Raw genomic sequence first — 14330 nt, 5'->3', positions numbered from 1 at the left:
AAGACGATGCAATCTTGTTTACAGTACTTGCCGTGGAGCTCCGACTCTTCGATGATATCTGCCTTAAATTATCATCCGTCGTCATGCATGCCTGGGCAATCGCGATTGCTTTGCTCAAATCCAGCGTCTCCGCAGCCAATAACTTCCGGAAGATCACCTTGTGGTTGATTCCTATTACGAAGAAATCTTGCAGCATGTCTCCCACACGTCTTCGAACTTACATGACCCAGCAAGACGTCTTAGGTCAGCGACGAATTCCGACACATCCTGGCCCTCAAAACGAAAATGCGTGTAGAAGCGATAGCGTGAGATGATGCCTTCTTTTGGTTTGCAATGGTTACGTACCAGAGCACACAATTCCTCATAGTCCTCGTCCGTCGGTCGTGCAGACGAGAGGAGATTCTTTGAGGCCATAGATTTTTGGAGCGCAAACAGTGAGGAAAACCGCCCTGCGCCTAACTGCATCAGTAGCTTCCTCCATTTTGTTGGCCACGAAGTACTGGTCCAGGCGATCGATAAAATCCGACCAGTCGTCTCCCTCCACGAATCTCTCCAAAATTCCAATGGTGCTCATTTTGCATGCAAAGGTTCTTGAGTTACCTCGTCGCTAAATGTTATATATGTAATAACTCGATAGATTGAATACTGTAAACTCACTCGGGTGCAAACCTGGCTCAACTTTATTTGGGCCCCGAGTGTCCACAATACAAGGTGGCTTGCTTTATATATCTGGCCCGCACACATGTGCGTACAGCCCAATGACCTCCTATAGGGGCGCCCCCTGGTGGCTAGTAATCCCAAGCATAGATACATGACAGTTCTTATGTTCAATCACATTCGAAGATCATAAGGCAGGTTAGCGAGGCAGCACAGCTAACAACCCGGCCAGAGTGGGTAATAAAGCCACGATGGATGATTCAGATGGAATTGAAAGTGCTCAAATCTGAATGTTTGAGGAGAGCCAAGAGCTTGGCTGTGACGGAGTGAAGCAAATTGGAGGAAAATCTTCATGCCCCCTACTACCCAATATTTACAGTAATACAAGGGTGCAGTTGGCACAATAGTTTCCCAGCACCAACTTTTGGAAAAAAAGCAGTGAAGATGTGCAGTTCACCTGACGTTTTTGTTCAGTGCTTGGATAAATACACACAAGCAGTTCTTGGTTGTCCCCTACTGCAACCATTTTCTACCCTCTTCCCCCGAAGGTACTGACTCTTTCTCAGATATGTTCTGAGCAGGAGAATGGAAGCTTACTTCATATGGAAACGTGACAATGAACTGACCAAAGTGTTCTTCCTCGAGTTTATGCAGTTTAGGGCCATTGAAAGAAAATTATGAACGAGCACATTTTGCGTTTGAAGGAATTTTGGAAAAGTTGCTCTGTCTTTTATCTGGAAGGAATGCTACCTTGCTGAGACTCCCACAAAGCAGACAGTTATAGCTTTGGAAGAATGAGAAGAAATGTACATTAAAAGGAGGGGTCGAGGTTGGGGCGGGGGGCAGGAAGGGGCAAGAGAAGAAAGAGCTACCTAAAAATAATGTTATAAACAGCAATTTGTGGCTGGCAACCAGATATTGATAATAACAGGCTGTTACAATGCTGCGCTCTTATGTCACATGGCTATGTAACCACTCTTTACCTCCTGCAGGATCTTCAGCAGCTCCTCACGGATCTTAAGATGTGGCAGACTCTTGTCGGGTAATGGCGTGAGCCATTCCTTAATAGCAGACATCACCCCACTGTCAATGAATGTGTCCTTCAAATCCTGTCTGCAAGAATTGATATAAAGAGCATCAGCGACAGGAAGCAGAAACAAGATAATTTAATCGATCACTCTCAAAAGATTTCTGTCAAGAGATACAACAAAACAGATTACCCTGGATATAAGGGTTACATGAATTATTCTAGGTTGCACGAGTGATCAAGATACTAAGCTTGAGTTTTTTCCCCCCACTCGTGATACATTAAACCTGTTGCTGTTTTAGCAGCTCTCTCTTTTCCTTTACAACAGATAACTCCAGTGGTTTTTTGTCACTTCTGAACACACCACCCAGGAGTGTGTTCCAAGTACAAGTTTTGCTGTTTTATTTTTTCCTTTCTCTATAACTTAATAACCGGCAAAATCAGAGGATTATAGAAAAACGGTAGATATCCTGGAATTCCCTACCCAACACCCTTGTGGGAGCATCATTACCATAAGAACTGCAGCCGTCTAAGGAGAAGGCCGACCATCACCTTCTCAGGGCAACTCAAGATGGGCAATAAATGCCACCTTATTAGTGGCGGAGACATTCTGAGAGTAATCTTTTATTTTTTTTTAAAAAGTCTCTTGAAAAAATTAGATTTTGTTTCTTACCAAAAATCCAAGTTAGACTGGGTATGTACAGTATAGATGAATTCAGGATTTGAGGGATATGGCGGGTTTCAGAAAAAGGAATATAGGCATATACGCAATACTTTGAGCTGCAGTGCCCATGCAGCTGGCTTATGAGGAAAAACCGAGCATGCGCGGTAATTTAAATGGGCCGCACTCCCATAAACAAATTAAGAGGAACATTACATGTAGGGCATTATGACCTTTACCCTGTTCCTAAAAATCCTTCTGTTCTTTCTTACCATTTCAAATTGGAATGTAGGCAATATGGTTTTACAGAGCTTTTCTACACAAATAGAGGTAAACTGCAGTAGATATGGCAAAAGTGCTCAAAATATTAATTTCAATCCGCATCAATAATTGGAATCATTTTTACATCGGATGCTTTAGCTGAACTACCCCCAACATCAAACACTGGTAGTGGTGGATGAGCCACTGGTAAGAATCACCTTATCCCCAAATTACTGGCCTGTTACAGCTTGCATTCTTGCAAGACCTTTTCTTTCCTTCTGTTGAGGGCACTGACTCTTGCTCAAGTTCAGTTCCGTGTGCTTCAGTTGCCCTCTGATCCCACATCTGAACCTGCCCAACCTGTATGGGTCGGATCGGTTACCAGTGGACGCACTACTAACTCGGGGATTACTAATGGAAACTCAGCACTATGTTATACTGAACGGGAAACAGAGGTGAATCTCCGCTTACTTTTTCAAATGCATCACGACTGTGGGAAGAAGGGTCAGCTTCTTCAAGGCTGGCTTCTTCTGGCCATTGAGCTGTCTGTCCTCCTGCAGGAAAGAGCATATAAAAAAGGGCATTGAAACATTATCAGAGGGGACTTACTTTACCACAGGCATCTCCAAAATCTTCAAAACTTGGAGCCCATTTAACCTTCAGCTTGTTAAACCAACACATCTTCCTTTTACAATACTCAGGATTTTCAGTCTTCTCATTCCCTTATACTCTTCTCAGTTCAGGCATCTCTTTTTCCCACCCTTCCCTTTCAATGGTAAAAAAAAATCACAAAACAATGATTCCATCACGCACTTTCTTCAGGCACTACTTCTCCACTGCCACTAACAAATGATCTATTATCAGCCAGTACCCTTTTCTTGCTCCAAAATGAAAGAATGCCTCAGAGCTATGGAAGCTGGGACATTGAATAAATTTAAGATAGAGATAGACAGTTTCTTAACAGATAAGGGATTAAGGGGTTATAGGGAGTGGGCAGGGAAGTGGAAATGAGTCCATGATCGGATCAGCCATGATCGTATTAAATGGCGGAGCAGGCTCGAGGGGCCGTATGGCCTACTCCTGGCTCCTATTTCTTATGTTCTTCGTCCATGCTTCATCTTTGCCTCTTATTATTCCACTGCTAGATTATGTTGTTCTCCCCATCCTGTTCCTTCCCTGAATACTCTGTAATCCTGTCTCATCCTGCCACTTTAGATTAAATCCTTCCCAACCATTTTACTTATCCTATCATATGATGATTGTGCCCCCTCCATTAAATTCAATGCCACCCCAATAAAACAGTCTCCAGTTCCCCTAGAAATGGTAGCAATTGGGCAAGCATTTGAATCCCTCCCATCTGCACCATGTATGGAACCACGCATCGATCTGCCCGGTTTGTGTCTCTCTCTAATGGGTTCAGCATGAGGAAAAATTAGTTCTGAGATTACTACCTTGGAATTCCTTTCAATCTTTTCCTACCTCCTGAAATTCCTTTTGAGGGACCTCCATTTGACACCTACCTGTGCTTTTGGTTCCCAAGTGATCTATGATTTTCTCCTTCCCACTGTAGGACCTATCTACCTACTTGCTCAAGTCCCAAACTTCAAGAAGCCAGTACCTGGGAAGCCACACATTATCGGTCGTTTCTGCAGATGATTCTATCAATCCATCTTTCTATGGAGTTCCTTACAGATACAAAGCTCCCTTTAATCTTACCTGCTCTTTGTACTCCTGGGTAACCTCATTGCCCCTTGCGACTGGCCTGTTAGTGATTACTGTCCTTGTCTTGATCCTTGGAAATTTCTAGTGCCATGGCTTCCCATTGTTCCTATCTACTCATTTACGTGCCCTAAGGGAAGGCCTCTAATTGCTGCCAACATTTCATTTTGTCTGAGAGGTGACAACCTCATTTAAAAAAGAAAAATCACTGTGTATAATGTGCAGTATAGATAGTTGGTCCGTGAGTCCAGGAATTAATTGCTTAAGGGACTGTCGGCACATCACGGCAGCGCACTACCTCGGATACTTTCCAAGATGGGCACAGTCTGCATGCCACACACCATAAGCTTAGCATTCACAGCAGCCATCTTAGTTGAGCTACATGCAAAACAGAATTTGGTATTTCAGTTTATATTACTGAAACCTGTACAAATGGACACTCACAAAACGAACACTTATTGAAACAGCCCCAAATAATCTACATTGTAACACTGATACAAGCTGCACCTTGCAAATTACGTACTACACTCAGCCTCAAATCCACCATATTTATTTACAACTTAAAAAATAGGACACGGTCAGCGCGAGGCGGAAGCAAGTGAAAGAAACAGCTTTTGTGGAATAGGGAGCTCTTTACCCAGCATCCATAACAGCAGAGAAACCGGTCTATCTCTGGGATTGAATGCTTGCACAGCTCTATCCTAAGGAGAGTGGTTTTCCTGCTGCTTTGGATGCTGGGTAAAGAACACCCCATTCGACAAACGCCTGAAACTGCACCAAGCCACACCACATCTCACTCCACCAGTACAGCAGGTCTTGATGAGCTTCTAACAGTCCCTTAACTTCCCCTCAGCACGTCAAACATTAGCAGCTGCAGTACACGGCGAGAGGGGGTCCCGGACAGGAGTCTGCAGAACATTAAACTCCCAATTTGGCTGGGATCTCTCAGTAGCCACCTTGCCCTGTGCAGACTGTCAATGCAGCAGATCCCATATCAGGACATTCCTCCCTCGATGAAAAAGGACCCCGGGATGGCAATGAACTAGGAAACCCAACAAGCAGAAAATAAACTGAAATCACATCCCGCTGGCAGGGCTCCAGAATTAGACACGATCTCAGATGACTGTGGAAAAAAAGAATGAACACTGCAGGAGATACAGCCAATTCTGGCATATTTGGCGCATCTGGTTTACTGTACATACAATGACCATTTTGAAAATAAGGAAACTTGCTATTAAAAAAAAAGGGGACACCTGATGCAAGTCTGACATGGGAGAAGTATGCAGTGAGGGCACCCAGGGTCTGTAATAGGACCATTGCTTTCCTGGTTTGATGTAAATTACCTGGACTTGGGTACAATTTTGAGGTTTGTGGAAGATACAAAAATTGGCAATGCAGTAAATAGTGAGGAGGATAGTGGCATAGGAGGACATAGACATGCTGGTGAAATGGGCAGACACATGGCAGATGCAATTTTACATGGAAAAGTGTGAAGTGATGCACTTTGGGAGGAACAAAATGGAGAGGCAGTATAATCTAAATGGTACTATTTTGAGGGGGGTGCAAGAGCAGAGGGAGCTGGGGGTGCATATTCACAAATGATTGAAGGTGGCAGGATAAGTCAGTTAAGAAAGATTATGGGATACTTAGCTTTGTAAATAGGGGCAATGAATACAGAAACAAGGAAGTCACGCTAACCCTTTACAAATCACTGGTTAGGCCTCAGCTGGAGTATAGTGTACAATTCTGGGCACCACACTGCAGGAAGGATATTGAGGCCTTGGAGAGGATGCAGAGATCTACCAGGATGATACCAGGGATGAGGGACTTCAGTTATGTGAAGACAGTGAAGAAGCTGAGATTGTTCTCCTTAGAGCACAGAAGGTTAATGAGAGACCTAATAGAAGTATTCAAAATTATGAGAGGTTTTGACAGAGCAAGTACGGAGAAACAGTTTCCTCTGGCAAGTGGATCGGTAACTAAAGGTCATAGATGTAAAATAATTGGCAAAAGAAGTGGAGGGGAATTGAGGAGAAATGTTTTCACAGAGGGTTGTTAAGATCTGGAATGCACTACCTGTAAGCTCATGCCATTGGAAACTTCAAAAGGTTATTGGACATGTACTTCGAAGCGTACTAATTTGGAGGATTATAGGGGAAAAGCTGGAGTGTGGGACAAAATTGGACAGCTCTTTCAAAGAATCGGCACAGTCAAGATGGGCTGAATGACTCCTTCTGTACTGCAAGATTCTATGATTCTAAGTGCCTTAGGAATCCCCAATTTGCAGGTTTCACTGTATGACTAACTATCCCCAGTCCCAATTCTCCTCACTCAGCCAAAATCTTCAGAGTACTGAGTTAGTGCGAGACCCCAATCAGTACCCAACCATATTAGACTTAGCTCCCAACCTGTGCCCCACACCCCGGCCACCCTATCTGAACGTGTCCTTTGACTGACTCCCCAAGCTCGGTCTAGCCCCACTGGTGTAACTAGTGGGGTGCCACAGGGATCAGTGCTGGGGTCTCAACTATTTACAATCTATATTAATGACTTGGATGAAGGGACCGAGTGTATTGTAGCCAAATTTGCTGACGTTACAAAGATAGGTGAGAAAGCAAGTTGTGAGGAGGACACAAAGAGTCTGCAAAGGAATATAGATAGGTTAAGTGAGTGGGCAAAAATTTGGTAGATGGAGTATAATGTGAGAAAATGTGAGGTTATCCACTTTGGTAGGAATTATAGAAAAGCAAAATAAATGGAGACTACAGAATGCAGCGGTACATAAGGATCTGGGTGCCCTCATACATGAAACACAAAAAGTTAGTATGCAGGTACAGCAAGTAATTAGGAAGGCAAATGGAATGTTGGCCTTTATTGCAAGGGGGATCGAGTATAAAAGCAGGGACGTCTTGCTACAACAATACAGGGCGTTGCTGAGACCACACATGGAGTACTGCATACAGTTTTGGTCTCCTTATTTAAGGAGGGATATACTTGCATTGGAGGCAGTTCAGAGAAGGTTCACTAGGTTGATTCCTGGGTTGATGGGGTTATCTTATGAGGAAAGGTTGAGCAGGTTGGGCCTGTACTTATTGGAGTTTAGAAGAATGAGAGGTGATCTTATTGAAACGTGTAAGATTCTGAGGGGGCTTGACAGGGTAGATGCAGATAGGATATTTCCCCTCGTGGGAGAATCGAGAACTAGGGGGCATAGTTTCAGAATAAGGGGTCGCCCATTTAAGACAGAGATGAGGAGGAATTTATTTTCTCAGAGGGTCGTGAATCTTTGGAATTCTCTACCCCAGAGAGCTGTGGAAGCTGAGTCATTGAATAGATTCAAAGCTGAGATAGACAACGATTCTCGAACTGTAGGAGAGTCAAGGGTTATGGGGAACAGGTAGGGAAGTGGAGGTGAGGCCAAGATCAGATCAACCATGATCTTATTGAATGGCGGAGCAAGCTCGAGGGGCCGTATGGCCTACTCCTGTTCCTATTTCTTATGTTCTTATGATCAATACATATTGAAGCACCGCTGTTACTCACCTCTGCAGCTTCGTTCATTTTGGTGATCATGGCACTAACTACATCGTCCGCATCACTAATGAAAGTGCCGCCATCCCGATTTCGCCGCCGCTTACGGTTTTGATCTTTCTTCTTTTGCAACATCACTTCAAAATCAGACACAAATTCGGAACTGCAATAGAATCAAACTCATTAACGCGCAAGAGATTTCTTTCCCGATAGTGCACGGAAAGTGCAGGAATTTCTTTATTTTGTATCCAGCAACATAAACCCTGTTCAGATAGAATCAGATAAAGGGGCGGTCCCACACACCATCTCACTCAAGTAATGTACAGAGGGGCCGACACACCCCCTGACCACGTGAAACGTCTCAAAGGATAGTGGCTTGTAACATAGCTGGCTACATATCGTATTTCCAAGGCAGAGGATGAGGCCATCCGAGCCGTGACAATCTACCAGCTAGCCATGGTAATCCTCGAAGGTACAATATTGAATGATGCATACTGGGCTTCTCCACAGTCCGCTAATATCTCAATGACAATCAGCTGGGCTTCGCTCTGTTCTACCTCTGGGATTTCTGAAGCAAAGTTTTATTTTTTGGGGTACAGGGATGCAATTCAGTACTTTCGGCCAGCAAAGATGTTTCAAAAACTATAGTAAACTCTGCAGCAATAGAACGCTAACTGTCCTTCACACAGGAGTCAACACTGATAGCCCACTGGCCCATGTTATGCTGCATGAACTTAGCTTTGAGCCAATGCTTCTACTTACTCACGCCCTTTTCCTCGGACCTCACTGTCCGAGTCAGACTCTTCTGCAACCATTTTCTTCCTCTCTGCCTCAAGAGCAGCCTTTTCACCATCCAGGTCCTCTTGGTTAAAGCCCTGAGGAGGACAATACAGTTTAGAGAGAGACAAAATCTGCAGAGCACAGCCTGAAAGAAAATAGCTGGAAGGTGCGTGTTTTAATCAAGCTCTTTATATATGACCCTGCCAATAAATGCCCTGTGCATTCAAGGCCGAGTTATATCCATGAGTGTTACAGTGAGGATCTATGGCGTTTTGAAAGCAGCTATGATGTTCACTTCGCAGTCCTACAACAAGTTGAACCCAAGGATAAGTGAACAATTCACAACCTGGCTCTTAAAAATCCATTTGAGAAACATTTCTTGTTGTACACTGCAACTCTGCACATTGACTACACCAACATCTGATCTTCTCAGAGCCGCGAGTCATGTGGGCTGGACATCAAAACAGCATATATAGCAGATGATCTAATGAGGAAGATCCTGGACAAAAAAAAAAAGTGACATATGTGGTGCTCCAATAGCGACGACTTTCCCAATGGCTGATAACAGGTGCTCCAATATACTCCAGCACAAAGGCAAGACAAGACAATTTAAAGGGTTCAATTCTACAGACAGAATTTTTTTTTGTTTGTTTTAATCTCAGCTTAATCTAACATGGCGAATGATGATACACCCAGAGAATCAGGTTTCATTTCAGATACTCGATGTCAGCATCAAAACTCCCTGGTCAAGATTTTGTTGCTGAGTAAAGCTCCCTCTGCACCACCCATCAAGCACTTCCAAGTCAGGTGAAGCATGGGTTACGTACAGTAAAGCTACCTACACACTGCCTCATTAAGCATTTCCAGGTCATAGAGTTTACAACATAAGACTTCATTTGGTCCATTGTGCTGGTGTTCACTCTTCAAATGGAGCTGTAGTCTTTCCCATGGTTCAAGAGTTTATTTTTCCACTATCTGCAGCTTAGATCACAAGAGGGCCTGTCATATCCAGTAAGCTAAATACAGTTATAAGGGTTTCTGTTCAACTACTGGGCAATGTTACAACATTTCTGGCCTGCCTCAGATACCTTCTTGGGTTTAGTAGTGCTGGTCATTCCCATAAGTGGCCCCTGCATCTTATGTTCTGGAGTGTGCCTAGACTACTCAATATCTAAACATAAGAACACAAGAAATAGGAACAAGAGTAGGCCATACAGCCCCTCGAGCCTGCTCTGCCATTCAATAAGATCATGGCTGATCTGATCATGGACTCAGCTCCACTTCCCCGCCCGCTCCCCATAACCCTTATCACTCAAGAAACTGTCGACTTCCGTCTTAAATTTATTCAATGTCCCAGCTTCCACAGCTCTCTGAGGCAGCAAATTCCAGAGATTTACAACCCTCAGTGAAGAAATTCCTCCTCATCTCTGTTTTAAATGGGTGGCCCCTTATTCTAAGATCATGCCCTCTCGTTCTAGTCTCCCCCATCAGTGGAAACATCCTCTTTGCATCCACATTGTCAAGCCCCCTCATAATCTTATACGTTTTGATAAGATCACCTCTCATTCTTCTGAACTCCAATGAGTACAGGCCCAATCTAATCAACCTTTCCTCATAAGTGAACCGCCTCATCCCTGGAATCAACCTAGTGAACCTTCTCTGAACTGCCTCCAAAGCAAGTATATCGTTTCGTAAACATAGAAACCAAAACTGCACGCAGTATTCCAGGTGTGACCTCACCAAAACCTTGCATAACTGTAGCAAGACTTCTCTGCTTTTATACATAGAAAATAGGTGCAGGAGTAGGCCATTCGGCCCTTCGAGCCTGCACCGCCATTCAATAAGATCATGGCTGATCATTCTCTCAAGTACTCCTTTCCTGCTTTCTCTCCATACTCCTTGATCCCCTTAGCCGTAAGGGCCATATCTAACTCCCTCTTGAATATATCCAATGAACTGGCATCAACAACTCTCTGCGGCAGGGAATTCCATAGGTTAACAACTCTCTGACTGAAGAAGTTTCCCCTCATCGCAGTCCTAAATGGCCTACCCCTTATCCTAAAACGATGTCCCCTGGTTCTGGACTTCCCCAACATCGGGAACATTCTTCCTGCATCTAACCTGTCCAGTCCCGTCAGAATCTAATACGTTTCTATGAGATCCCCTCTCATCCTTCTAAACTCCAGTGAATAAATGCCCAGTTGATCCAATCTCTCCTCATATGACAGTCCAGCTATCCTTGGAATCAATCTGGTGAACCTTCGCTGCACTCCCTCAATAGCAAGAACGTCCTTCCTCAGACTAGGAAACCAAAACTGAACACAATATTCCAGGTGAGGCCTCACCAAGTGCAGTAAGACCTCCGTGATCCTATACTCAAATCCCCTAGCTATGAAGGCCAACATACCATTTCCCTTCTTCACCGCCTCCTGCACTTGCATGCCCACTTTCAGTGACTGATGAACCATGATAGGTCTCGTTGCACCTCCCCTTTTCCTAATCTTCCGCCATCCAGATAATATTCTGCCTTTGTGTTTTTGTCCCCAAAATGGATAACCTCACATTTATCCACATTATACTTCATCTGCCATGCATTTGCCCACTCATCTAACCTGTCCAAGTAATCCTGCAGCCTCTTAGCGTCCTCCTCACAGCTCACACCACCACCCAGTTTAGTGTCTTCAGCAAACTTGGAGATATTACACTCAATTCCTTCATCTAAATCGTTAATGTATATTGTAAAGAGCTGGGGTCCCAGCACTGAGCCCTGCGGCACTCCATTAGTCACTGCCTGCCATTCTGAAAAGGACCCGTTTATCCCGACTCTCTGCTTCCTGTCTGCCAACCAGTTCTCTATCCACGTCAGTACATTACCCCCAATACCATGCGCTTTGATTTTGCATACCAATCTCTTGTCAAAAGCCTTTTGAAAGTCCAAATACACCACATCCACTTATTCTCCCTTGTCCACTCAGCTAGTTACATCCTCAAAAAATTCCAGAAGATTCGTCAAGCACGATTTCCCTTTCATAAATCCATGCTGACTTGGTCCGATCCTGTCACTGCTTTCCAAATGCGCTGCTATTTCATCCTTAATGATTGATTCCAACATTTTCCCCACAACTGATGTCAGGCTAACCGGTCTATAATTACCCGTTTTCTCTCCCTTCTTTTTAAAAAAGTGGTGTTACATTAGCTACCCTCCAGTCCATTGGAACTGATCCAGAGTCAATGGAACTGTTGGAAAATGATCACCAATGCATCCACTATTTCTAGGGCCACTTCCTTAAGTACTCTGGGATGCAGACTATCAGGCCCCGGGGATTTATCGACCTTCAATCCCATCAATTTCCCTAACACAATTTCCCACCTAATAAGGATATCCTTCAGTTCCTCCTTCTCACTCGACCCACTGTCCCCTCGTACATTCGTAAGGTTATTTGTGTCTTCCTTCGTGAAGACAGAACCTAAGTATTTGTTCAATTGGTCTGTCATTTCTTTGTTCTCCATTATAAATTCACCTGAATCCGACTGCAAGGCACCTACGTTTGTCTTCACTAATCTTTTTCTCTTCACATATTTATAGAAGCTTTTGCAGTCAGATTTTATGTTCCCTGCAAGCTTCCTCTCGTACTCTATTTTCCCCCTCTTAATTAAACCCTTGGTCTTCCTCTGTTGAATTCTAAATTTCTCCCAGTGCTCAGGTTTGTTGCTTTTTCTAGCCAAATTATATGGCTCTTCCTTGGATTTAACACGATCCTTAATTTCCCTTGTTAGCCATGGTTGAGCCACCTTCCCCGTTTTATTTTTACTCCAGACAGGGATGTACAATTGCTGAAGTTCATCCATGTGATCTTTAAATGTTTGCCATTACTTATCCAACGTCAACCCTTTAAGTATCCTTTGCCAGTCTACTCTAGCCAATTCATGCCTCATACCGTCGAAGTTACCTTTACTTAAGTTTAGGACTCTAGTTTCTGAATTAACTGTGTCACTCCCCATCTTAATAAAGAATTCTACCACATTATGGTCACTCTTCCCCAAGGGGCCTCGCACAACAAGATTGCTAATTAGTCCCTTCTCATTACAAATCACCTAGTCTAGGATGGCCAGCTCTCTAGTTGATTCCTCGACATATTGGTCTAGAAAACCACCCCGTATACACTCCAGGAAATTCTCCTCCACCGCAATGCTACCAGTTTGGTTAGCCCAATCAATATGTAGATTAAAGTCACCCATGATAACTGCTGTACCTTCATTGCACACATCCCTTATTTCTTGTTTGATGCTGTCCCCAACCTCACTACTACTGTTTGGTGGTCTGTACACAACTCCCACTAGCGTTTTCTGCCCTTTGGAATTCCGTAGCTCCACCCATACAGATTCCACATCATCCAGGCTAATGTCCCTCCTTACTATTGCATTAATTTCCTCTTTAACCAGCAATGCCATTCCCCTTGCAATAAAGGCCAATATACCATTGGCCTTCCTGATCACTTGCTGTACCTGCATACAATGCTTTTGTGTTTCATGCACAAGTACCCTCAGGTCCCGCTGTGGCACTTTGCAATCTTTCTCCATTTAAATAATAACTTGCTCTTTGATTTTTTTTCTGCCAAAGTGCATGATCTCACACTTTCCAACATTATACTCCACCTGCCAATTTTTCACCCACTTCGCCTGTCTATGTCCTTTTGCAGATTTTTTGCGTTCTCCGCACACATTGCTTTTCCTCCCATCTTTGTATCATCAGCAAACTTGGCTATGTTACACTCAGTCCCTTCTTCCAAGTCGTTAATATAGATTGTAAATAGTTGGGGTCCCAGCACTGATCCCTGCGGCACCCCACTAGTTACTGATTGCCAACCAGAGAATGAGCCATTTATCCCGACTCTCTGTTTTCTGTTCGTTAGCCAATCCTCTATCCACGCTAATATATTACCCCCAATCCCGTTAACTTTTACCTTGTGCAGTAACCTTTTATGTGGCACCTTGTCAAATGCCTTCTGGAAGTCCAAATATACCACATCCACTGGTTCCCCTTTATCGACCTTGTTCGTTACATCCTCAAAGAACTCCAGCAAATTTGTCAAACATGACTTCCCCTTCATAAATCCATGCTGACTCTGCCTGACCGAATCATGCAATAGCATAACCCAGGAGAGTAACAATGGTGTCCCCTTGTGAACTAAACTGGATATGGTGTGTTCCACATGTACTTTTTCGATCTCTCGGTAAGTGGACTACTGGCATTTTAGTGAGTCGAGGGCAGATACAAATCATTTTACAGACAGCAACTAAACATGGAGTAACAGTTATAATCCAATCTCAGCTTAATCTAACTAACTAGAGTTCCCTTCGCGTGAAGAAAAATCAAAAAGTACACCACATTCCTATGTTACAACAGTGACTACACTTTTTTTAAAAATTACTTCATTGGCTGTAAAGCTCTTTTGGACATTCGGTGGCCGTGAAATGCACCATATAAATGCAAGTCTTTCTTTCTATTAATGGACTCGCTTTACTTTTGCTGGTCAGTCTAAATAATTAATCAGACAGCCTCTCTTTCTCGGTCTAGTTCACAATTAACCATGGAAATCTGTCGATTCCGTTGTCTCCCTTATCAGCTCCAACACTAAACTGAACTAATTATTTTTCTTACATCTAGCCAAAGGAAGAGTGTGGGAGTGAGGA

At 43.7% G+C, this 14330-nt stretch overlaps 1 protein-coding gene across 8 annotated transcripts in view; it reads right to left on the bottom strand.

Moving 5' to 3' along the window:
* Positions 1–14330, bottom strand: part of LOC139265840 (protein IWS1 homolog) — a 66233-nt gene that overhangs the window by 20431 nt on the left and 31472 nt on the right. For all 8 annotated transcript variants that reach the window (XM_070883337.1, XM_070883338.1, XM_070883340.1 and 5 more), the window contains 4 exons: positions 8619–8731; positions 7869–8019; positions 3078–3160; positions 1641–1770 (listed from right to left, as the gene is read on the bottom strand). In XM_070883337.1, coding sequence (XP_070739438.1) covers positions 1641–1770; positions 3078–3160; positions 7869–8019; positions 8619–8731 — 477 coding nt within the window. The remainder of the gene's footprint in view (positions 1–1640; positions 1771–3077; positions 3161–7868; positions 8020–8618; positions 8732–14330) is intronic.

The sequence above is a fragment of the Pristiophorus japonicus genome, chromosome 6 (assembly GCF_044704955.1).
Source record: "Pristiophorus japonicus isolate sPriJap1 chromosome 6, sPriJap1.hap1, whole genome shotgun sequence".
NCBI lineage: Eukaryota > Metazoa > Chordata > Chondrichthyes > Pristiophoridae > Pristiophorus > Pristiophorus japonicus.
The sequence above is the reverse complement of the archived record's forward strand: the minus strand, read 5'-3'. Positions and strand labels throughout refer to the sequence as shown.